Source organism: Erythrolamprus reginae, chromosome 2 (assembly GCF_031021105.1).
Source record: "Erythrolamprus reginae isolate rEryReg1 chromosome 2, rEryReg1.hap1, whole genome shotgun sequence".
Taxonomy (NCBI): Eukaryota; Metazoa; Chordata; class Lepidosauria; order Squamata; family Dipsadidae; genus Erythrolamprus; species Erythrolamprus reginae.
Genome location: NC_091951.1, coordinates 97,854,672 through 97,879,873, shown reverse-complemented (window position 1 = coordinate 97,879,873; position 25,202 = coordinate 97,854,672). Strand labels below are relative to the sequence as shown.

At 43.2% G+C, this 25,202-nt stretch overlaps 1 protein-coding gene across 2 annotated transcripts in view; it reads right to left on the bottom strand.

Moving 5' to 3' along the window:
- The window catches only part of UBA7 (ubiquitin like modifier activating enzyme 7), a 68,447-nt gene that overhangs the window by 14,619 nt on the left and 28,626 nt on the right, over positions 1–25,202 (bottom strand). For both annotated transcript variants that reach the window (XM_070738888.1, XM_070738889.1), the window contains exons 14-22: positions 24,927–25,092; positions 22,814–23,007; positions 20,633–20,697; positions 20,176–20,356; positions 17,629–17,703; positions 15,500–15,689; positions 14,924–15,024; positions 7,964–8,050; positions 7,015–7,209 (exon numbers count right to left, since the gene is read on the bottom strand). In XM_070738888.1, the coding sequence (XP_070594989.1) occupies positions 7,015–7,209; positions 7,964–8,050; positions 14,924–15,024; positions 15,500–15,689; positions 17,629–17,703; positions 20,176–20,356; positions 20,633–20,697; positions 22,814–23,007; positions 24,927–25,092 (1,254 nt within the window). The remainder of the gene's footprint in view (positions 1–7,014; positions 7,210–7,963; positions 8,051–14,923; positions 15,025–15,499; positions 15,690–17,628; positions 17,704–20,175; positions 20,357–20,632; positions 20,698–22,813; positions 23,008–24,926; positions 25,093–25,202) is intronic.

Sequence of the window (25,202 nt, the reverse complement as noted above, 5' to 3'; positions counted from 1 at the left end):
CTTCTCGGTTGCTGTTCTCTAATACATTTTGCAGTGCTGAGAAAAGATTTCAGGTCTGTAGGACCTACTTTGTTAACGTTTGAAATCCATCAACAGCTGCCAAGGGTAAGCCTTGCGTAGGAGTGACGGTAGTGAAAACGGTTAATGGGACCTCTGATCACAGACTCAACCTAATTACTTTGAGGGTAAACAGTTCAGTGAAGAACCTTTGTGGCTTCACTGCAAATCATTTCAGGGAAGTAGCATCGCTCAGTAAAGCTTCCTATCGTCGTGTCTTCCGGGCATCTTTGGCTATAACTTTCATGATTCCCTAGCAGATTTGACACTGATGAGAATCCCGGCAGAACTGCAGAAAAAACAATTGCTGCCAACCTGCCTTCCATTGAGGACCTGTATACTGCACGAGTCAAAAAGCGGGCTGTGAAGATACACTGCTCAAAAAAATAAAGGGAACACTTAAACAACACAATATAACTCCAAGTAAATCAAACTTCTGTGAAATCAAACTGTCCACTTAGGAAGCAACACTGATTGACAATCAATTTCACATGCTGCTGTGCACCTTCAACTATGTATAGAACAAAGTATTCAATGAGAATATTCCATTCATTCAGATCTAGGATGTGTTATTTTTTTGAGCAGTATATTTACTGACCTCCTGCATCCTGGACATAAACTATTTCAACTTCTACCCTCAAAGCGTCACTACAGAGAACTGCCAAGACAACTAGACACAAGAACAGTTTTTCCCCGAACGTCATCACTCTGCTAAACAAATAATTCCCTCAACACTGTCAAACTATTTACTAAGTCTGCACTACTATTACTATTAGTTTTTTCTCATCATTCCTATCACCCCTTTCCTCCCACTTACGACTGTATGACTGTAACTTGTTGCTTGTATCCTTAAGATTTTTATTAATATTGTTTCTTCATTGCTTATTTGACCCCTATGACAATCATTAAGTGTTGTACCTCATGATTCTTGACAAATGTATATTTTCTTTTATGTACACTGAGAGCATCTGCACCAAAGACAAATTCCTTGTGTGTCCAATCACACTTGGCCAATAAAGAATTCTATTCTATTCTATTCTATTTTTTCCAAGACGGCACCGACGAAGGCTGCCTTGGTGAAATGCTCTCAAATGGTTTCTCTATTTTCCACTTATCCCTGCAATTTTCAATGGACTTCATACTCCAGAGATCATCTGCTGTACCTGATGATTCTTGACAAATGTATCTTTTCTTTTATGTACACTGAAGAGCACATGCACCAAAGACAAATTCCTTTTGTGTCCAATCACACTTGGCCAATAAAGAATTCTATTCTATTCTATTCTATCCAAGTTGAACATTTCTGGACAGCTTTTTATTATTTTATTATTTTATTTATTATTTTATTTATTTATTTATTTATTTGTCAAGTACGCATTGGTAATATACATAGATATAACATATCTATGTAAGATGGGTACTGATAAGGGGGAACAATTGGACAGGGACTGTAGGCAGGCACTTATGCACGCCCCTGATGGACCTGCATTAGGAATCGGGTGAAATCAATAGTGGACAGTCTAAGGGTAAAGTTTTGGGGGTTTGGTGATAAAACCACAGAGTCAGGTAGTCACTATCTCCAATCTTTGGAGACAGTGCCTCAAAAGGGACCTTTTTCCTGGGATTCAATGTCTGTCTCCACTAGATTTGCAGAGAAAGATTCCACTCTCAAAGCCAGGGGAAGGGCAGCCCATCCTTCCCAGCAATCAGGAGCCTTGGTGGAACAGTGGTCCCGGCTCAGGATAAGGTAGCTTCCTACATTCCAAAGATCCAGAGGTGCATCTAAGGAGAAAGGCAACCACAGAGGTTGCCTCTCCCCCCCCATCTTTTCCCCCCCTCTATCAAATCTGTTTTTTGAGAAAGTGAAGATGGTGGCAATGGTGAAATCACTGACTGTTAAAGAGGAAGGTGACCTTCACTGAGTCCTAGGTCAAATTAAGGCAAAGGAGGCTTCAAAATCGCAGTTAAAAGCATCGTCCTGCTTACATTTGGTATAGGCACAATCCCTCCACAGCTGGATCAACTATGGCCGCAAAGAAGCTTCCTCAAATTCAAAATGTCAGAAACTCTCATTACCAAGGCCACCCCCACCCCCCTTTCACCACATAAGTATTGAATCTCTGGTCATTGCAGGGGCCATTTGCAGAGCTGTGCTGTTTGGAAATCTGAGATACCCTTTAAAAATATACAACATTTGGCAATGCTAGATGGCAGTGTGTGTGTGTGTGTGTTGTGTAAAACCAAGCCCTGGGGCCATGCAGCATGATCTGAACCAGGAGGGAAGGAACAGAGGCCTGACAGCCCAAGCCCTGAAAAGCTGACGCCCCCCCCCCCTTTCCTGCTGGCCCTCCCTTCTCCTTCCAATCTGGTTCCAATCTGTGCTTCCTGTGTAGCAGGAAGCCCCAGCCTCTCACTCCATAAACTCAAGACAAAAAGGCCTCTATTCAAACAGACGCTCTTAATTTAGCTTCTTGCTCTTTCCACTCTCCCCCCACCTCCCTCCATTCTGGCTCTGGTTTCTTTCTCCAGAAAAGGGAGCTATTGCAAAGAAGCCAAGAATAGGCGCAGCCCCAGCCATGTAGGGCCAAGGCAATTTCCTGGGGGGTGACAACAGCAGAGGCAACCCCCGAAGTCCCAGCATGTGTATTCTGGGTGAGCATAAATATACCTCCCCTGCATTCATGCTAGGAAAAAAGAGAGAGAAAGAATGGCAAAGTGCTTTAAAAAGAGTTGCCAGGAAGAAGCCATGCCATAGCATAATTGGCTGCTAGGAAGGAAGGAGGGAGGGAGTGGGGAGGGAGGGGAAGGAAGGAAGGAAGGGAAGGGAAGAAGGAGGGAGGGAGGGGAAGGGAGGAAGGAGGAAGGAGATAAGAGGAAGGAAGGAAGGAGGGAGGGAGGGGGGAGGGAGGGAAAGGAAGGAAGGAAGGAGATAAGAGAGGAAGGAAAGAAGGAAAGGAGATAAGAGGAAGGAAGGAAAGAAGGAAAGAAGGGAAGGGAAGAAGGAGGGAGGGGAAGGAAGGAGGAAGAAAGGAAATAGATAAGAGAGGAAGGAAAGAAGGAAAGGAGATAAGAGGAAGGAAGGAAGGAGGGAGGGAGAGAGGGAGGGGGGAGGGAGGGAAAGGAAGGAAGGAGATAAGAGAGGAAGGAAAGAAGGAAAGGAGATAAGAGGAAGGAAGGAGGGAAGGGAAGAAGGAAGGAGGGAGGGGAAGGAAGGAGGAAGGAAGGAAGTAGATAAGAGAGGAAGGAAAGAAGGAAAGGAGATAAGAGGAAGGAAGGAAGGAAGGAGGGAGGGAGAGAGGGAGGGAAAGGAAGGAAGGAGATAAGAGAGGAAGGAAAGAAGGAAATGAGATAAGAGGAAGGTAGGAAGGAGGGAGGGAGGGAGTGGGGAGGGAGGGAGGGGAAGGAAGGAAGGAAGGAGGGAGGGGAAGCAAGGAAGGAGGAAGGAAGGAGATAAGAGAGGAAGGAAGGAAGGAAAGGAGATAAGAGGAAGGAAGGAAGGAAGGAGGGAAGTGAAGAAGGAGGGAGGGGAAGGAAGGAGGAAGGAAGGAAGTAGATAAGAGAGGAAGGAAAGAAGGAAAGGAGATAAGAGGAAGGAAGGAAGGAAGGAGGGAGGGAGAGAGGGAGGGGGGAGGGAAAGGAAGGAAGGAGATAAGAGAGGAAGGAAAGAAGGAAAGGAGATAAGAGGAAGGAAGGAGGGAGGGAGAGAGTGGGGAGGGAGGGAAAGGAAGGAAGGAAGGAGATAAGAGAGGAAGGAAAGGAGATAAGAGGAAGGAAGGAAGGAAGGAAGGAAGGAAGAAAGGAAGGAAGGAAGGGGTTTGAATGCAACTCCATCTTCAATCTAAGCTAGTCCGCATTTAGAAAAAAAAACATGTAGAAATTCCAATAAATTCAGCTTAATAAGAAAATCAGAAACATATATAATACAAGAACCTCGTATACAAACTGCTGTCTGGTGGTGGATCCTGGCCTAGAAAGACCCATCCTTGACCGTGGTAGGATAGTGGCGTACTTTCAATACATTACAGGTAGTTTTGATTTAATGAAATAGTTCCCCACAACAGCTTATATACCTTTGCCTACTTCTTTTTCAGTGCAAGAAGGTTTTTTTTTTTAAATAGCAATGTCATTTATTCTACTATTATTATCCACAAGAAACACTTTGATGTCAAGACAGGATACATCTGAATTCTAAGGATGTTCTGAAGATGTTTGTGAGACTTCTGTGACTTCTCTTTGAAAGCAAAGATAGGACAATGGTATAAGGATGGGACTCGGGATGGTACAAGGACATTGGGCTAGAAGCCTGCCAAGGTCTCTTCCAGCTGTAATGATTTTATGCTTCTGTTAACATGTGCTCCCTTTCAGTCACAGCGCCCTTTCAGCTCTGATTTACCTGGACTTTGTTGAATCTTCCTCATACCTGGAGAGAAAATGAATGTGTGTGGCTGGCACCAGAGGTTTCTGCCAAAAGAAAACACTGTGGCTGGCGCTCCAGCTCGGTGTGCAGCTTAGCACCAGCTGTGAATGTCAGCTGCAGGTTAAAGACCATTTCCTGTGTCTGACAGCTCTCAGGCACCTATCCATCCCTCTCCTTCTGCACTACTGCTGCCTTGATACACCCTCCAGGCATCGGCTTCTGAAACCAGATCTCCTTCGCCGTCTGTCTGCCAGAAGGGGCTCAGGAAAGGAAAGGCCAGGAGCAGCTGAAATGAGCAGAGATGGAGCCCCCTCACGTCAGGGCTGGGCAAGCAACTCACTTTGGACCAGACTACCTCCGGAACCGCCTTCTGCCACACAAATCCCAGCGACCGATAAGGTCCCACAGAGTTGGCCTTCTCCGGGTCCCGTCGACTAAACAATGTCGTTTGGCGGGCCCCAGGGGAAGAGCCTTCTCTGTGGCGGCCCCGGCCCTCTGGAATCAACTCCCCCCGGAGAATAGAACTTCCCCCACCCTCCCTGTCTTTTGTAAACTACTCAAGACTCACTTATACCGCCAGGCATGGGGGAATTGAGATATTCCTTCCCCCTAAGCCATTACAAGTTATGCATGGTATGTTTGTGTGTATGTTTGGTTTTATAATAAGGGTTTTCAGTTGTTTTATTATTGGATTGTCACATGCTGTTTTTATCATTGTTGTTAGCCGCCCCGAGTCTATGGAGAGGGGCGGCATACAAATCCAATAAATTATTATTATTATTACTTCTGGTGTCCAGGCAGGAGAGACAAGATGGCACTGCATGGAATGGGTTGGCAGCATCTGCAGCCTGGACTCCATTCTCACCCACATGCCAAAAAGAGTCACCTTTGGTGGCTGTATAAATTTCAGTAATAAATAAATAGATAAAAGTAGAGTGCTGTACTGCAGGCCGCTGAAGCTGACTGTAGGTCAGCGGTTCAAATCTCATCACCGGCTCAAGGTTGACTCAGCCTTCCATCCTTCCGAGGTGAGTAAAATGAGGACCCGGATTGTGGGCGCAATAGGCTGGCTCTGTTCAAAAGTGCTATTGCTAACAGGTTGTAAGCCGCCCTGAGTCTAAAGAGAAGGGCGGCATAAAAATCGAATAAATAAATAATAAATAGTAAAATTAAAAAAGAAACCTTAAAAGATACAAGGCAGGCATTCCACCTTGAATCTGTGCTGCCAGTAACCCCCAGAAAAATGCACTATCTCTAAACCCTACTTACAGGAGGGAATTGTGGATGGAAGCTGTAGCCAAAAACAGCAACACAAGCCCGAAGATCAGACGCTTCATACGTTCAGTTTTCATTCTTCGGTTCCAAAGTCTGGAAACAGGCCTTGCGTCAGAAAAATCAACAGCTCTGCCATGATAGCCTTCTTAGTATCTTCAAACATTCCAGCAAATGTGCAGGAATGGAGGGTGTGTCACACACATATGCAAGTGATCACAGATGCTTAGTACCAAAACCACCCTTAAGAGCATGAAATCAGAGTGAACCATTGCTCTTCCTTCCATCCTTCAATGTAGCGAGAGGACTATAAACTAAGATGGCCGCCAATATCCATCGCACTATAGAAATTACTTGTTTACCAGAGCTCAGGAAGCTCAAACTGCCCAAGGAGCTGCTGATACAGTTCTACAGAGGAATCATTGAGTCTGTCATATGCACCTCTATAACTGTCTGGTTTGGTGCTACAACCCAACAGGACCGACACAGACTTCAGAGGATAATCAGAACTGCAGAAAAAACAATTGCTGCCAACCTGCCTTCCATTGAGGACCTGTATACTGCAGGAGTCAAAAAGAGGGCGGGGAAAATATTTACCGACCCCTCACATCCTGGACACAAATTGTTTCAACTCCTACCCTCAAAACGTCGCTACAGAGCTCTGCACACCAAGACAAACTAGACACAAGAACAGTTTTTTTCCGAACGCCATCACTCTACTAAACAAATAACTCCCTCAACACTGTCAGATTTTCTACTAAATCTGCACTTCTGTTCTACTAGCTTTTCTAATCATTCCTATCACCTATTTCCTCCCATGTTGATTGCATGGCTGTAACGTGTTGCTTATATCCTAGGATTTTTATTAATATTACTTCTTCATTGCATATTTGACCCCTATGACAATCATTAAGTGTTGTACCACATGATTCTTGACAAATGCATATTTTATTTTATGTACACTGAGAGCATATGCACCAAGACAAATTCCTTGTGTGTCCAATCACACTTGGCCAATAAAAATTCTATTCTATTCTATTCAAAGCAAGATGATTTCTGTTTCAGAATGATTTGGCTCCTGGCACTACAGCATCCCCTTGTTCCAGCCTTTTAGATATCCAGGTATTCCAGAACTCCACTGGAGTTCTCTCTTACTTGTTCCAGTCTTTGACTCGCCCCCCAAAAGGAAGCCCATCTAAACGCCTCTCATTTTCAAACCATGATGAATTCAGGGGCCCAAACAAGATCACCACAGACAGAGCTCTCACCTTGTACGCTTGTGGAGATGGCAAAGGCTGGGAGCAACACAGGAACGGCTCAGAGAGCTGGAGGAAGCCATGGCGATAGGAACTGAGGTCCTTGTGCTGCCACACCAATTTGTAAAGCTCCAGACAGGTCAGGCCAGCTACAGCAGCCGTCGTTGTAGCAATAGCAGGTACAATCCGGCCCGCAATCTTCTTGGCCTATTGAAATTAAATTGGGCAGACACCATGAAAATGAGGGGAGAGAAAGCTGCTTCTTGCAGGAAGATGTTCCACAGGTGGCAAACATTGGGGAAGGATTTATAACTTTTTAATGAGGTTTTAGTTTTAGATAATGTTTTAGTTTTAGATAATGTTCGACTTCTTTATTATCCCCTTGTATCTATTTATATTGTATTTTTATTATTGTTGTGAGCCGCCCTGAGTCCTTCAGGATTGGGCGGCATAGAAGTCAAATAGATAGATAGATAGATAGATAGATAGATAGATAGATGGATGGATGGATGGATGGATGGATGGATGGATGGATGGATGGATGGATGGATGGATGGATGGATGGATGGATGGATGGATGGAGGGATAGATGGATGGATGGATGGACAGAGGGAGGGAGGGCTGGATAGATAGATAGATAGATGGATGGATGGATGGATGGATGGAGGGAGGGATAGAGAGACAGACAGACAGACAGACAGACAGATTTCTCAAGAGACTTGGCTAAGGAATTGGTAGCCTCCACCACCTCTGTTCCCTTGATAGCCCCTCTCCCCAACTGCTTTTCCTCCCGCTCTTGAGTAGCCTTGTGAAGAATTAATGTAACCTTGCTGCATGGACTTCTTCTAAAACAGCCAGAACACCCCCCAATATTCCCATTCTCAACTCCCCATTTTCTGTCTTTCATTAATTGGCAATAAGGGAGGGAGGGGGAGAAACAAAGCCTTCTCACTGGCCTCACCTGGAACTTATCCACTGGGGAGATGCCATAGTTCTCAGCTCGCAGATTGGCTGCATGTGTGATGAATTCCGAATGGGAGTCCTTATCCTGAGGGCCCAACAATGGCAAAATCAGTCCTAACCAGGAAGTGGTGGAAGTAACAGAAAAGGATCTCAATAGGAAGGAGACAAAAGTGATTGTAAGCCTGACAAAAATCAGGAAAAACAAAGAACAGTTGGGATTGGATAAACCGTAAAGAAAAGGCACAAAATGTGGTAATGACGATAGTAGATATGAGGTTTGGAGGGTTTATTTTTAGCAAAGGAAAACAACACCAATGACTGCAAAAACACTGCAACACATTGTGCAATCTGGGAAAACAGTATGTAGCTAAATAAGTTTCCACAGCCAGGAGCAGCTGTAATACAAAGGTTGCCCTTGACTTGGTTAAGGAATTGTGCCCTCAAGTCTTTTCCCCTTCATCCTTATCCTCTTTCTTCCTACATGAAAAACCTATTTCACATTATTTTAAAATATGGCCACCCCTTTTGTCTATCAACCCCTACCAATGTTGCAATCTGAGGTTAGTTGGGGGAAAGATCAGAAGTAACATGAGAAAATATTATTTTACTAAAAGAGTAGTACTGTAGATCCTTGGAACAAACTTCCAGCAGACGTGGTTGGTAAATCCACAGTAACTGAATTTAAACATGCCTGGGACAAACATATATCCATCCTAAGATAAAATACAGGAAATAGTATAAGGGCAGACTAGATGGACCATGAGGTCTTTTTCTGCTGTCAATCTTCTATGTTTCTACATTACAGCAGTGTTTCTCAATTATTTTCTGTTACACCCCCCCTCCCAGGGAGAAGTAAACATTTCACACCCTCCCCCCAATTTTCTGGACAATTGTTTACAATATTCAGCACGTTTTCGCTGGAAAAAATTAAGCGGCTTATCAGTGTGAGTGGGGTGTAATGTGTTTAAGTGATGCCTTAATTTATTTGCCTTCATGCTGTCCACTGCCAATATTTTTAGACACAGTAAACATACTGGTCTTTCCTCATCTCCCACCATAGTCACAGTGAAGCCAGGCTCTACATATTCCCTCAGCTTTCGAGAGACTTATGTTTGTCTCAATATCTCCGTCTCTCTCCTCCTTTCATCCCTGTTAAATATTTTTCCATGATGTCTTTTAAGGGTTTGCTTTATGCACTTCACATCTCCTACTCTGTGTGCTATTGTTCGGTGCAAAAGCATGTTCCCCGGAGTCACGCACCATCCCTGGCATCGGTCCATGCTCCCCCGGGGAGGGGGGAAGACTATTTGAGAAACACTGCATTTCAAGGACTTCAGACTGGATGTTCCCAGAATATTTTCGAATTGGGAGAACCAAGGCAGATTCAAGTGGGAGATGGGAGAATGTGGAAAAGTGAAAACAAAAACCGTAAGCCATACAAATCTAAATAATAATAATAATAATAATAATAATAATAATAATAATAATAATATAAAAAAACTGTGTAGAAAATACAGCAGTCGTATACTGCAAAAATCGGATGGTGGTCCGATTCATTAATAATTAAGAGCTAAGGGTTATAAGGCCACCCATTTTATGAAACATAACTCTGGATGGCTTACAATAATATTACAAACCAAAGAAACAGTAAAACCAGAAGCCTAGATCCTTAATCAACAATATCCAATCTATCGGACAAGCTCCGATGCCTGAGGGAAAAGGCCAGATCTCTGCAGCTTTCTGGAAGCATAAAAGTTGGATCTGAGGAGGGAGGCGTTTGCCCAGGTTCGCCTGGTGCACCAGTTGCGGCACTATTTGGACTGGGAGTCACTGCTCACAGTCACTCATGCCCTCATCACCTCAAGGCTCGACTACTGTAACACTCTCTACATGGGGCTACCTTTGAAAAGTGTTCGGAAACTTCAGATCATGCGGAATGCAGCTGCGAGAGCAGTCCTGGGCTTTCCCAAATATGCCCATGTTACACCAACACTCCGCAGTCTGCATTGGTTGCCGATCAGTTTCCGGTCACAATTCAAAGTGTTGGTTATTATCTATAAAGCCCTTCATGGCATTGGTCCAGATTATCTCAGGGACCGCCTTCTGCTGCACGAATCCCAGCGACCAGTTAGGTCCCACAGAGTGGGCCTTCTCCGGGTCCCGTCGACTAAACAATGTCGTTTGGCAGAACCCAGGGGAAGAGCCTTCTCTGTGGTTGCCCTGGCCCTTTGGAACCAACTCCCCCCAGAGATTAGAATTGCCCCCACCCTCCTTGCCTTTCGTAAGCTTCTTAAAACCTACCTCTGCCGTCAGGCATGGGGGAACTGAGACATTCTTTCCCCCTAGGCCTTTACAATTTACGCATGGTATGTCTGTATGTATGTTTGGTTTTATAATAAGGGTTTTTTTAGTTGTTTTGTATTGGATTGTTACATGCTGTTTTTTATCACTGTTGTTAGCCGCCCCGAGTCTGCGGAGAGGGACGGCATACAAATCCAATAAATAAATAATAAATAATACTCCACTGAGCAGCGGCTGTTATGGAAAAGGCCCTATTAGATGGCAGCATCTAGTGAAGAAGGGAGACACCCTCAGGGAGAGGCAGTTCTACAAATAACCTAGTTTTGTGCCATGCAGAGTTTAAAAGATAAGCAGCCGCCTGAATTGCACTCCAAAAGAAAATGGGAGCCAGTGCAACTATGAGCAAATCAAAGTAGACCATTGCGTTCTGGACTAGTTGTAACTTCTGTGTGGTCTTCAAGGGTAGCTCCATGGAGAGCACATTGCAGTAGTCCACTCAGGAAGTCCTAGTATGCAGTGTCAAACAGGTAACTAGGTCTGATTATTTATGCATCAACAAAAAAAGGGTTATCACAAAGAAAATGAGAAAGAAGATCATTACCAGCTCATTCCCAACATTCTGGCACTTCCAAAATCTGAATACAATCAAGATGCAAACTCAAAACAATGTCCATGACCCTGTTTTTTGGAACGGCACATCCGTCTTTGAACGGATGTCCTTCTTAATCTGGGATGTGGTAATGTTTTTTACAGGGTTATGAAGAATGATTTCAAAAACAGCAAGCAATAGACTGTAATGCGTTCAAATAACTTGAACCCAAATGTTACATAAATCATGTGGATTGTTAAGTGAACCTGGCTTCCTCATTGATTTAGCTTGTCAGAAGTTCTCTAGGAAGGTTTGCAAATGACAATCCCAGTACCCTGGAAATCTGCAACCATCACAAATATGTGCCAATTGCCAAACAACCAAATTTTGATCATGTGGGCATGCTGCAATGGTTAAAAGTGTGAGAAGTGGTCATAACTAAGTCATTTTTTTCAGGGTTCTTGTAACTTTGAACAGTCACTAAATGAACAGTCGTATGTCAAAGGGTACTTGGTGTCCATTCTTTCTTCATGGTACCCCTCATTCTTTGGAACATATTATTTCTCAGTTCAGTCCTTCTTATGTTAACACTCTGCAACAATTCAAATCTGTGTTATTCAACATATCTTTGGCTCCAGTTGGCCTGGATGAGGGCATCCAAACTCTGGTTACAAAATATATACCGTCACATTTTATATTTTCATTTATGTTGTGATGCATCCAGAGACCTTCAGGATTGAGGTGGTTTATAAATAATGTGAAATACATATCTACGATTTTAAATCATCTGTGTAATAGAATGAACGACAAAATGTACCTCAGCCCTTAGGCACTTAGCCCTGAATTATTACATGTCATTTTGTGTTTTTTAAATAATGATATTTCTCTCTTCTAGAAACTTCAGAAACTTAAATCCTAAATGTCAACTCAATTATAACTCAAAACTCCAGAAACAGTAGCCTCCAAATCATGGAAAAGGTCAAAGCAACTAAACCTGACTGGTAAATGAGATTTCTATTAGGAGCATTTGACAGCAACTTTCAACTGAAATGTCAATATATGGAAAATATTCCACATTAACGAAAATCTGGACCCTGATCCTGGCAGCTGATGACATATTTGGATATAATCCCCACAAGATTCCTACATTACAACTGCATCTCTGCAGACAAATGACCACTGTATATGCAAAAAGTTTGGCTCACAGCAGCTGTAGGCCTGTTCCAATATTGCTCTGCACAAAAGGAATATCATTCAATCACAATGTTCTTCCCTAAAACAGACTTCCTACTGCAAGAGGTGAGCAAGCTGAGGAAGGCCATAACTCAGGGCTGAAGGGTGTTCTTTGTATACAGAAAGTCAGCTGTGCTTTCATTATCCAGCTTAACTTTCATTTGAAGAGTCTCCGATATTGCGAGGGTGAGCAAAACCCTTGGCGTGAAGCCACCATTTTCCTTATACGTTCCACATTCTTGTCATTTGACAATCAGCTCCCCATTCTCCAGTCTCCATCATTCTCAATCCCAGCCCCAGATAAGAATGAATTTAGACTAACGATACTTCGGACTTTAATTTGTCTTAATTTTATGCATGGCTCAGAATTAAGTCTGTGATCAAGAAAACTTCATTCTAGAGAGGTATGCCCAGGAGTGTAGCTTTATCAACTCAAAAGAGCAGTTTGTCCAGATATAGTTTGGTTCCGATATAAAGACAAATACAGTGATACCTCGTCTTACAAACGCCTCGTCATACAAACTTTTCGAGATACAAACCTGGGGTTTAAGATTTTTTTGCCTCTTCTTACAAACTATTTTCACTTACAAACCCACCGCCGCCACTGGGATGCCCCACTTCTGGACTTCCGTTGCCAACGAAGCACCCGTTTTTGTGCTGCTGGGATTGCCCTGAGGCTCCCCTCCATGGGAAACCCCACCCCTGGACTTCTGTGTTTTTGTGATGCTGCAGGGGAATCCCAGCAGCGCAAAAATGGGCGCTTCGCTGGCAATGGAAGTCCGGAGGTGGGGTTTCCCATGGAGGGGACCCTCAGGGGAATCCTAGCAGCGCAAAAACAGGCGCTTTGGCTAGCAAAAGGGGTGAATTTTGGGCTTGCACGCATTAATCGCTTTTCCATTGATTCCTATGGGAAACATTGTTTCATCTTACAAACTTTTCACCTTAAGAACATCGTCCCAGAACCAATTAAGTTTGTTAGACAAGGTATCACTGTAATTGTAATAAGTAGCATTCCTGAGTCTTGAGGTCACAGGTTCTTAACTTCCTTTTATTTGTGAGATTTTGCCACAAATTTAATATGAAAGATAGCAGCCAAAAGCATGATTATTTCCTTTTTGCCCTTGAGAATTTTCTTCTGGAAAGAAGGCCCTAATGTTTTCTCAAAGTCCATCTAAAACTTACCTACACATTTAATTTACAAATAAATTAAGGAAATCATTTGGTATTTATTTATTTATTTTTTATTGTTAGAGTTGAAAGGGACCATGAAGGCCATCAGGACCAACCCTCTGCCCAAGCAGGAACCCTATAGCACACCAGTCAAGTGGCAGTTCAATCTTCTCTTAAAAATGTCAGAAGTTATACTGTCAAACTGACCAAAATCTACGTTTTGCTTGGTCTGCCTATTTAACATGCTCTGGCCTCACCCACTTTTGGGAATAAGGGCTCCAGAACCTCATTAAAGTCCAAATACTTCCTTCAATCTAAAAGAAGTTGCTCAGCCCACTTCAAACTATCCAATGATTTCTCAGTAAAGGTGAGATTCAAAACCAGAAGCCATCTGATTTGTAGTTCAGACTTTGAATCATAATCCTACATTTTGTGTACGTGATACAAAGGGAGTGATTTTTGTAACTTGGCATTTGAGCTCTGAATATTTTTGAAAAAAATCATGCGGCTCTTGTTCATACTTGCCCTTTACAAATACTGGGACAATGGTAAAATCAGTTCATGAGTCAACTCATTAAAGTGTTTTAGCTCTAAATTGAAATTGCCTGGTTCCAGAATGAAGAAGCATTGTCAGAACTCCATCTGTCCGTCCATTACCCTGGGGGGGGGGAACTACTGACCCCCTCAGAGAAGGTTCGCAACTTGGGCGTCCTCCTCGATCCACAGCTGACATTGGAACATCATCTTTCGGCTGTGGCGAGGAGGGCGTTTGCCCAGGTCTGCCTGATGCACCAGTTGCAGCCCTATTTGGACAGGGAGTCACTGCTCACAGTCACTCATGCCCTTATCACCTTGAGGTTCGATTACTGCAACGCTCTCTACATGGGGCTACCTTTGAAAAGTGTTCAGAAACTTCAGATCGTGCAGAACGCAGCCACGAGAGCCATCATGGGGCTTCCAAGATTCGCCCACATTTCTTCAACACTCCGTGGCTTGCATTGGCTGCCGATCAGTTTCCGGTCGCAATTCTAAGTGTTGGTTATGACCTTTAAAGCCTTACATGGCATGGGAACAGATTACCTCTGGAACCGCCTGCTACCGCACGAATCCCAGCAACCAATAAGGACCCACAGAGTTGGCCTTCTCCGGGTCCCGTCGACTAAACAATGTCGTTTGGCGTGCCCCAGGGGAAGAGCCTTCTCTGTGGCGGCCCCGGCCCTCTGGAACCAACTCCCCCCGGAGATTAGAACTGCCCCCACCCTCCCTGTCTTTTGTAAACTACTCAAGACTCATTTATGCCGCCAGGCATGGAGGAGTTGAGATATTCCTTCCCCCTAGGCCATTACTAGTTATGCATGGTATGTTTGTGTGTATGTTTGGTTTTATTATAAGGGTTTTTAGTTGGTTTATTAATTGGATTGCTACATGCTGTTTTTATCATTGTTGTTAGCCGCCCCGAGTCTGCGGAGAGGGGCGGCATACAAATCCAATAAATAAATAAATAAATAAATAAATAAATAAATAAATTAAACAAACAAACAAACAAACAAACAAACAAACTGTTGGAGAGGGGGTTACAATTGGAATAGTGGAGTCATGTGGTTCACTGAAGATCTACACAGAAAGAAATACATAGCAAGATGCAATAAACAAGCATATCCATACCTTCTCATACTGAAGTGACTCCATAGAATCAGATAAAAGGCCCCTAAGCTCCTCTCTTAGATGTCCCAATTCTTGCTTCAGTTCTACCAATGTTGTCTGATCTAAAAAGACATATTTAGCTCAAGTGAGATCATTTCAGGGACATGGAATGAACAAAATCTGAGTCAAGGTAGCGCAGTAGGTAGAGTGCAGTCCTGCAGGTCACTAAAAGTGACTGCTAGATCTGCAGGTCAGCGGTTCAAATCTCATCACCGGCTGAAGGTTGACTCAGCCTTCCATCCTTCCGAGGTGGGTAAAATGAGGACCTGGATTGTGGGGGCAGGAGGCTGGCTCTGTTAAAAAGTGCTATTGCTAACATGTTGTAAGCCGCCCTGAGTCTAAGGAGAAGGGTGGCATTAAAAAAATTTGAATGAAAAAATAAATAAAACAACTGCTTGTTTGAAACCCTTTATATCACCATTACAGTTCCACGATAACCTCCACCCACATCGTTGACTAAGATCAGCAGAGGGATCTTTAGGAGCTAACAGAAGCAGTTTAGTTTTCTGACTATCATTGATTTCATCAATTTCTTACTAGAGGCGCTTGGTAATGTTGGAATCTCCTCATCAGTAACAGGGATTTGCACCCCTTGACGTGGGCGGAAGGGTGGGAGATGCAACTCAAGGAGGGCTTGGGTAGTGGTAGCTTCATCTTCATGAACACGCAGCCGGTGTGTCTCGGCAAAGAGGCGACTGGCAATCACAATGAAGTCCTTGTGGGTAGTCTATAAAAATCCAAAGACAGCTTTAGCAGAGTCCAACATGTCCCTTTTCCCCACTGAAATCCTAAGTTCTTATTTCTCTAATCAGCAGCTAGAAGCATTGGGCGACCCTCCAAAAATAAATTCCCTGCCATTCAGTTAAACAAATGCTCCCCACTTATGTGATCAATACATCACATCACCTAAAGCAGCTTTCAACGATGACTGCGAGAACCAGTGGGTTCAGAGACGGCATTCTCCAATCCTCCTTTGAAACATCCAAGGCAGGTTTGAAATAAACTACCGTATTCTTTGGAGTATAAGACACACTTTTTCCTCCTTAAAAAAGGCTGATAATTTGGGTGCGTCTCATACTCTGAATGTAGCTTTTTTTTTCCAGCCCCAACTAGCTGCTAGCAGTCTTCCCAGCTCTTACCTTGCAGGCTCTTTCACTGTTACTCTCTGCGAAGAATGTTTTCCAAACTCTGACTTTATAGGGCTTTTTTTCATTCTCTACTTGCTCCAAATGTTCCTTTCCAGCCCTAACCAGGTGCTACCAATGTTCCCAGCTCTTACCAGCTTGCAAGCTCTTTCATTGTTACTCTCTGCAAAGTATGTTTTCCAAGCCTTTGCAGGTTTTTTCCATTGCGCTACTTGCTCCAAATATTTCTTTCCAGGTGCTAATGATTTTCCCAGCTCTTACTGGCTTGCAAGCTCTTTTATTGTTACTCTTCCAGAATAAGGTTTTTTAAAAAGCCCTAACCAGGGGATAAAATAATGTGCTGAAGTTGACCAGACTAAGGACACTAGCCGGATGAATATCTGGTAAGCAGATACTTTTCCCTATTTTCCTTCCCCAAAACTAAGGTGTGTCTTATACTCTGGTGCATCTTATACTCTTTTTTTATGAAATCCTTCCATTCCCCACTATCCTGTCAGAGCTGAAGAAGCTTCTTGGATGAGAAGTGAAACATCTTCAAAAGAAAAATCAAGAAAGTCCAGTTGCCTCCTGAAAAAAAAGCACCTTTGGGACAACCATGGCTTGAATGACTGAGAATCTCTACTCTTTTTAAGCTATTTATTGTGAATTGTTTGCCACCGGTACTAGGAAATAATAAAGACAAACAATTCTCATTCATTGAATATGTATGTGTGTGTTCATGGGAGTGAACGTGTTCTTTTACTCTTATCCATTTTAACATACAGTTCTACAGAGGAATCATTGAGTCTGTCATCTGCACCTCTATAACTGTCTGGTTTGGTGCTACAACCCAACAGGACCGACACAGACTTCAGAGGATAATCAGAACTGCAGAAAAAACAATTGCTGCCAACCTGCCTTCCATTGAGGACCTGTATACTGCACGAGTCAAAAAGAGAGCGGGGAAAATATTTACTGACCCCTCACATCCTGGACACAAATTGTTTCAACTCCTACCCTCAAAACGTCGCTACAGAGCATTGCACACCAACACAACTAGACACAAAAACAGTTTTTTTCCAAACGCCATCACTCTACTAAACAAATAATTCCCTCAACACTGTCAGACTTTCTACTAAATCTGCACTTCTATTCTACTAGTTTTTCTCATCATTCCTTTCACCCATTTCCTCCCATGTTGACTGTACGACTGTAACTTGTTGTGTATATCCTAAGATTTTTATTAATATTGCTTCTTCATTGCTTATTTGACCCCTATGACAATCATTAAGTGATGTACCACATGATTCTTGACAAATGTATATTTTATTTTATGTACACTGAGAGCATATGCACCAAGACAAATTCCTTGTGTGTCCAATCACACTTGGCCAATAAAAATTCTATTCTATTCTATTTACTTTTTAGCCTTTCAATATAAAATGTGAATGGTCCCCCAACAGAGGAAATGTCCTGATCGACGCCTACTGAGAAGGCAAAGTCCGCTCACTTCTAAAATCCCAAGCTGAACAATTCACTCACATTATTGTAGTCAAACTGGAGTGGCTGGGGGCATCGCTTGGATGCGGACCAAAAAGGATGTCCAGAGCTTGTCTTCTGGGGGGACAAAGGTAGATGGGTTAAGTCAGGAAGTCACACGGGGTGCAGGAAAGAAGTTCAAGGAAGTAAACTCCACTGATCAAAGGCTGGAACTGGGCCAGGTAAGTTTTGCAGCCTGAAGTAAAGGGATTCAGCCACGGAAGAGAGAATTAAGTGAAGGGCTCAGAAATAGTAGATATGGCTGGAAGGAACTATCTGTACCGTCTCTATATTTTACTTGCATATATTTTAATTCCTCCAAAACAGTCAAGGCCTCCTTCTGTTACATTCCATTAAGGGCCAAATAAGGGTTATATAAAAGAACAATGCTTTATCATCCAAAAGATGGGACACATACTGTATAATCATGGTACTATCACTTTCAGTAACATAATATACACAGTGAGGAAAAATAGGGAATGAAAATGCAATGGAACTTGCAGCTAAAGCCATGGAACTACCTAAGAGCTCTAAGCTGAATGCATAAAATGGGTCCTTAGCTCTTTTTTTTAAATTTTCCCTTCCTTGAATCTGTTTATGAAAAGCCGTGAAAAAAAAATGTGCAATACAATTCACAGATACAGTAATCCTTCAATGGCATTTTCAATCCTGAGTGGAATACACAGGTATCAAAGAAGCTACCTTTGCATTAAGCATCTGGGTTTTCACAAAAATGTACAGTAATTCCTTCTGATTCTCTCTTTTGATTTTCCTCTCAGCCAAGCCAAGAAAATCACTTTCTGTGTATTAGGTATTAGTATAACTAACCCAAGGACAAAGCAGCAGTATGAGTTCTTTTCATAGAGCGTGTGCATTCCTGCAAGGCTGAAAAATGCTTCCTTTTATTTTCTATTTATAGTTAACCCCACTTGCAAAATTACACCACCACCATTGTATGGAGATGGATATAAATGATTATGTGTTAACTATATACAGGGCAGATTGTTCCTAATCTTCTCAGGTGTGAGATAATCTATATGGGAAGAGGTCTCTCTCTGTACTACATCCTACATAGAAAGGGAATGGCTACCTTCAATTTTGCTTCACCACAACCAGAGGAAGACAGCGAGGTGCAGGAGCTCTATGGAAACTGTTATCTATTGAGTCCTTAGCCCAAGCATCTGGACTCTCTGCTTTGAATATACAATATTATTTCACTCTCTCTGTGGACCTCGATTACTGTTTACCATTTGATTCAGATCCTATTGGTTCTTATTCTGCTGAAGTTTGTTTCCAGTCTAAAGGATTTAGGGGTAGTGATTTCTGACAGTCTCAAAATGGTGAACAGTGTGGTCAGGCAGTAGAGAAAGCAAGTAGAATACTTGGCTGCATAGCTAAAGATATAACAAGCAGGAAGAGGGAGATTGTGATCCCGCTGTGTAGACCGCTGGTGAGACCACATTTGGAATACTGTGTTCAGTTCTGGAGACCTCACCTAAAAAAGATATTGATAAAATTGAACGTGTCCAAAGACGGGCTACAAGAATGGTGGAAGGTCTTAAGCATAAAACGTATCAGGAAAAACCTAATGAACTCAATCTGTATAGTCTGAAAGACAGAAGGGAAAGGGGGGACATGATTGAAACATTGAAATATGTTAAAGGGTTAAATAAAGTTCAGAAGGGAAGTGTTTATAATAGGAAAGTGAACACAAGAACGAGGGGGCACAATCTGAGGTTAGTTGGGGGAAAGATCAGAAGCAACATGAGAAATATTATTTTACTGAAAGAGTAGTAGAGGCTTAAAACAAACTTCCAGCAGACGTGGTTGGTAAATCCACAGTAACTAAATTTAAACATGCCTGGGATAAACATATACCCATCCTAAGATAAAATACAGGAAATAGTATAAGGATAGACTTGATGGACCATGAGGTCTTTTTCTGCCGTCAATCTTCTATGTTTCTAAAAAACTATAGAGCCGGGGTGGCGCAGCAGGTAGAGTGCTGTACTGCAGGCCACTGAAGCTGACTGTAGATCTGTAGGTCAGCGGTTAAATCTCATCACCGGCTCAAGGTTGACTCAGCCTTCCATCCTTCCGAGGTGGGTAAAATGAGGACCCGGATTGTGGGGGCAATATGCTGGCTCTGTTAAAAAGTGCTATTGCTAACATGTTGTAAGCTGCCCTGAGTCTAAGGAGAAGGGCGGCATAAAAAATTGAATAAATAAATAGGCAAATTGTTTTCAGGATCTTGAGTAGCCATGTATGAGATATTTTATGACCACGGGCATCTACCCAAAGAAGCAGCAAGAGTAAATGTTTGTGGAGCTAATTCTCTAAGAAGCAATCCCTCCAAGATGTGACCAGCCCTTTCTGGAATGAGTTTTGATTAAGTTGGAAGCCTCTGCAAGAGAAATGTGTCCTCTATCCAAAGAAGAGAAGAGGGAGGATCCTCTCTTGACCTTGAGTCATTCCCACTTCATTTGCTGCACTGTGCTGGGCAAGACATAGGAAGCAGTTAAGGGTAAAAAGGATATGCTCATATCTCACATGTCCAGGTGGGTAGTTGTACAGCAACTGCAGGATTTCATGACGGAAAAGACGCTCCCAAAGTTTCCGGGCCCAGACCACGCAGTCTCGCCAGCAGTGTGGCTGCTCCTGGAGATTCATCTTCACCAGATTCAACATCTCCAAAGTTTCCATGTCTTCTTTCTCAAAGAAGGTGGGATCCCTGGAATTAAAAGTACACACAGTGGTTGGACTAAAGAAAGTATTCAGCAGTCTTATTTCTTAAGTATAGGAAATCTACACCAGTTGTGTGGTTAAAATATCCACAGGCCTCTCAAAACAATCGCATCTCCTGGTTTAATTACTCTGAAGAACAACGAGTGATAAAGTATCTATTAAACATCCCATCCCTGGTAGTAGAATAAATTCATGAGTCTTCCACACGCAGAGAATATTTATCCAGAACACCATCTTTGACAAGATTTAGACTTTCACTCACCTCAGAAATGTGTTAGTAACCTCTGCTCTTCTTTTGAAAAGATCTTCAAATTGATTTCGGGCCCACTGGAAAAGATGGAGGTGAAGTGAGTTCAGGAATCTGTTTTGCTCTTTGTAAATGCATTACGCCTGTGTGCTTACTCAGAAGGAAGAGCAGTTACGATCTCCGAGATGCACTCCCAAATACTAAGTTCTGGATAGCAGGCTCCGAGTGTCTTGCCTGTCACTATTTTGGGGGCTAACTGGGCCAACATGGACCACAGATGCCTCAAGCCAGCGACCAGTTAGGTCCCACAGAGTTGGCCTTCTCCGGGTCCCATAGACTAAACAATGTCAGCTGGCAGGACCCAGGGGAAGAGCCTTCTCTGTGGCGGCCCCGACCCTCTGGAACCAACTTCCCCCGGAGATTAGGATTGCCCCTCCCTCCTTGCCTTTCGCAAACTCCTTAAAACTCACCTCTGCCGTCAGGCATGGGGGAACTGATTCCCCTGGGCCGTTTCGTTTAATGCATGGTATGTTTGGGATGTATGATTGTTTTTATATTAAGGGTTTTTAAACCTTTTTTTATAATTGGATTTGTACTGCGTTTTATTGTTGTGAGCTGCTCTGAGTCTTCGGAGAGGAGAGGCATACAAATCTAATAAATAATAATAGTAATATAATAATAATAATAATAATAATAATAATAATAATAATAATAATAATTTTTAAAAATGGCAAAGAACTGGTGGGAACATAAGCCCGAAAAAGTGGTCAAAAATGAGCAAGCCAAATTACTGTGGGACTTCCGACTTCAGACTGACCGAATTCTGAAGCATAACACACCAGACATCCTGATTGTGGAGAAAAAGAAAGTATGGATCATCGACATCGCAATCCCAGGGGACAGCAGAATTGAGGAGAAGCAGCTAGAGAAATTAGTGAAATACGAAGATCTAAAAATCGAGCTGCAACGACTCTGGCATAAGCCAGTGAAAGTGGTCCCAGTGGTACTTGGCACGCTGGGCGCAATGCCAAAGGATCTCAGTGGACGTTTGAAAACCATTGGAATTGACAAAATCTCCATCTGTCAATTGCAAAAGGCCGCTTTACTGGGATCGGCAAACATAATTCGCTGCTACATCACGCAGTCCTAGGCGCTTGGGAAGCACCCGACTGGTGATGAAATACGAAATCCAGCATAGTGATCTCGTTTGCTGTGTTGTATTGACATAATAATAATAATAAGAAGAAGAACCTAGGACTGCGTGATATATAATAATAATAATAATAATAATAATAATAATAATAATTATTATTATTATTATTATTATTATTATTATTATTATTATTATCTCCTCTGGTCTAGATATAAAGAGCTCCTCAATCAAATATCCAGACAGAAATTTCCTCCATTGGAGGCGAAGAGAAATAAAATAGGGGCATCATGAAAGCCTCAGGATCCTGAAATCTGGAACGGCCTGCTCTTTTGCCTCTGTCCTGAGAACTGGGAAGAAACAGCTGAAGATTTGCTCGAGGAGAAGAATTTTGGTTTATCTTATGGATGAAACAACTGGACCCTATCTCCTGTCATCACATCACTAACAGCCCACCCTAGCTTTTGCTCAGCTACCTGGAAACAGTAAATGAAGCTTAAAGGGCCAGGCAGAAAGAGCTTCCCTCTTTCAAGGATGGCTCAACCGAAGAGAAAGGGAAGGGGAAAATGTCCCCTTGGAGCAGAAGCTGCACAGTTGACGAGGGGCAGAAGGGTGATGTGTACCTGAATCAGGGGCGGGCTCCTCTTACCTTGATACTGGTGCACTGTGCGCACTTGGGCATGTTTTCCCGTACATGCATGTGTGGAAGCAATAAATCACTGAAATCTCACATGACTGAGCATCACATCACGAGATATTATTTATTTATTTATTTTTAAATATTTATTTAAATATTTATTTAAATATTTATTTAAATATTTATTTAAATATTTAAATATTTAAATATTTATTTATTAGATTTGTATGCCGCCCCTCTCTGCAGACTCGGGGCGGTTAACAACAATAGTAAAACAGCATATAACAAATCTAATGCTTAATAATTTAATATTTAATATTTAATAAAATGCACAGGAAGCAAAAAAGGGGGGTGGGAAAGATGGCGGGCGCAACAGTCTGGCAAAGACGGTACCGGAGCCAACACTGACCTGGATGGTGTGCTGGATGGTGCTGGGAAAATAGCGCAGAGTGCAGAGAGGGAACTCTTTGTCCCCATCCTGACTTGGTTCATATGTCTTTGTCAGGTAAGGCACAGTGACCATGAAATTTCCCTTGGTGCCATCGGTCCCAGAATCAAGCAAAGGCTTGAGGTAGTGCACACATCTTTCGCCCACATAGTTTCCTGCAGGGGAAATAAAAAGGGGGAAGCCTAAAGCGTTGCACACCTGTTTGGGGGATTCTGCTTCCATAGCTCCAATCAGTCAATCAGATAGAGCTGGGAGGGACTTTGGAGACCTTCTAAAGCAGAGGCCTTCAAACTTGGCAACTTTAAGACTTGTGGGCTTCAACTCCTAGAATTCTGGGAGTTAAAGTCCAAAAGTCTTTAAGTTGCCAAGTTTGAAGACCTCTGCTCTAAAGCAACTCCTTGCTCAAGCATTATATCATTTAAGAAAAGAAACATCTGCAAGAAAGGTACAACTCAGCTGCTGTGGCTTAAAAGTGGAGCTCTTGCCCGGGGCGGGCCACCAATTTTAGCCCTACTGGAATGTGCAGGGAGTGCGCCCTTGTGCATGTGCCCATGCTGTGCATGATTCGGCTTCTGCACATGCGCAGAAGCCAAATCTCTCGTGAAGATGCATGCGTGTGCGATTTCCACGTATGCGCAGAAGCAAAAAAATCCCCAGAAATTGGAGACAAGAGCTGCTGGTCACTTGCCACCAGCAAAATAAGGTAAGACCTGCCCCGCCGAACCACCCCCAATTTGCCTGCCGTGCTGCCAGCCGCCACCATGCCATACCCCAGCCCCCTGCGTCGGCACGAGCGATGGGAGCTAACAGCTCCCATCCACCCGCCGTGTTGCCAGCTGCTGCCACGCCACCGCCCCCCGACGACATCATGAGTGGCCTGCCCACTCTACCATGCCACAGCTCTTACCTTCAATCTCCTGGTCAATGGGCCATGGTTGGGGAGCAGGCAGGGCAGCCTCGTGCTCTCTGCTCTCCCACGTGTGCCAAGAGATGCCTGCAGCGCGGGACAGCAGAGAGCAGGCCACCTGGCCGGAGTTTGGGAGGGCGGCTGTTGCTTGCCGGTCCCAGCTGCCACTCTAGGTGCCACAGCGTGATTTGGCTGCTGCGCATGTGCGTTGATGTCCTTGCGGAAGTGAGATTTGGGTAAAAATTGCTGTTTCTTTGCTTCTGCATATAGGCAAAACCCTGGTAATTTTTACCGGAATCGCGCCGGCTGTGTGTGCACATCGCATGCATGCCCAGCGGCAACAGAGTGGGCCTTTGCGCTCCATTGCTGCTGCCGGAACGACGTTCCTGCCATTCCAGGTAGTAGCCCACCCCTGCTCTTGCCTCACACTAAGGAGCATAGTTCCCTCTAAGCTGAGCAGTGAGCAATCGCTCACTTAAAAATCATCATCAACTCAGAGTTTTCCAAACCTGCCCAGAAGCCGAGAGGGAAAGAGTGAGAGGGAAGGAAAGATAGAGGAAGAGAGGAAGAGAGAGAAACAGAAAAAAGAGAGGAAGGAAAAGAGAAAGAAAAAGAATGGGAGTAAGGAAGAGAGAAAGAAAATCAAAATCTAGTTTGAAACTAGCTCAACTATTTAAGTGGCATTTTGATATTGATAGAGTTGCCCTATTATGAGATCACTGTTATAGACACACAGTACAGTATTTTATTTTGAAATTCTCTGAGGCAAAACAGGGTGGGTTTTTTGTTTGTTTGTTTGTTTGTTTGTTTGTTTGTTTAATATTTCTGTGCCGCCCAGTCACGAAGGGACTGCCACTCAGACACTATACTTTTCCGCCCCCCCCCAAAAAAAAATTAGAGGGAACACTGCTAAGGAGGTTGTGAGTAAAGAAAGATGTACGGTCTCCTGCTTGGGCAGGGGGTTGGACTACATGACCTGCAAGGTCCCTTGCAACTCTGTTAATCTGGGGTTACTACTTTCAAATTTCCCAGTTAGTACAGTATGGTCATTGGTGATGATGTGAGGAACATTAGAAAGTTCCCAATTTATCCAGGAGCAATTATGTTATGGAAGACTGGAACAATTTACCCTTGGAGACTCACACCCATTATGATTGAAGGACTCACTGTCTTGAAAGCTGTCCAGGGCACTGGCTACACCATCCAAGGCCAGGAAGAAGTCATCCCCATAGAAGTGTTCTGTGTCAGGCCCAACCTGATTTTGCTGAGCTACTACATTGATATTGGGATTCATACATCTTATGGCAGCTGCAGCCACTTCTGACTTCTGCTTCTATAGAAACAAAAGAAACATGATTAGATCTTAGATTGAAATTGGTCACTGACCAAAGTGCAGAAATAGAATTTCAGGTCAGAAAACAGACTTTTTTCATTAACGTTAAA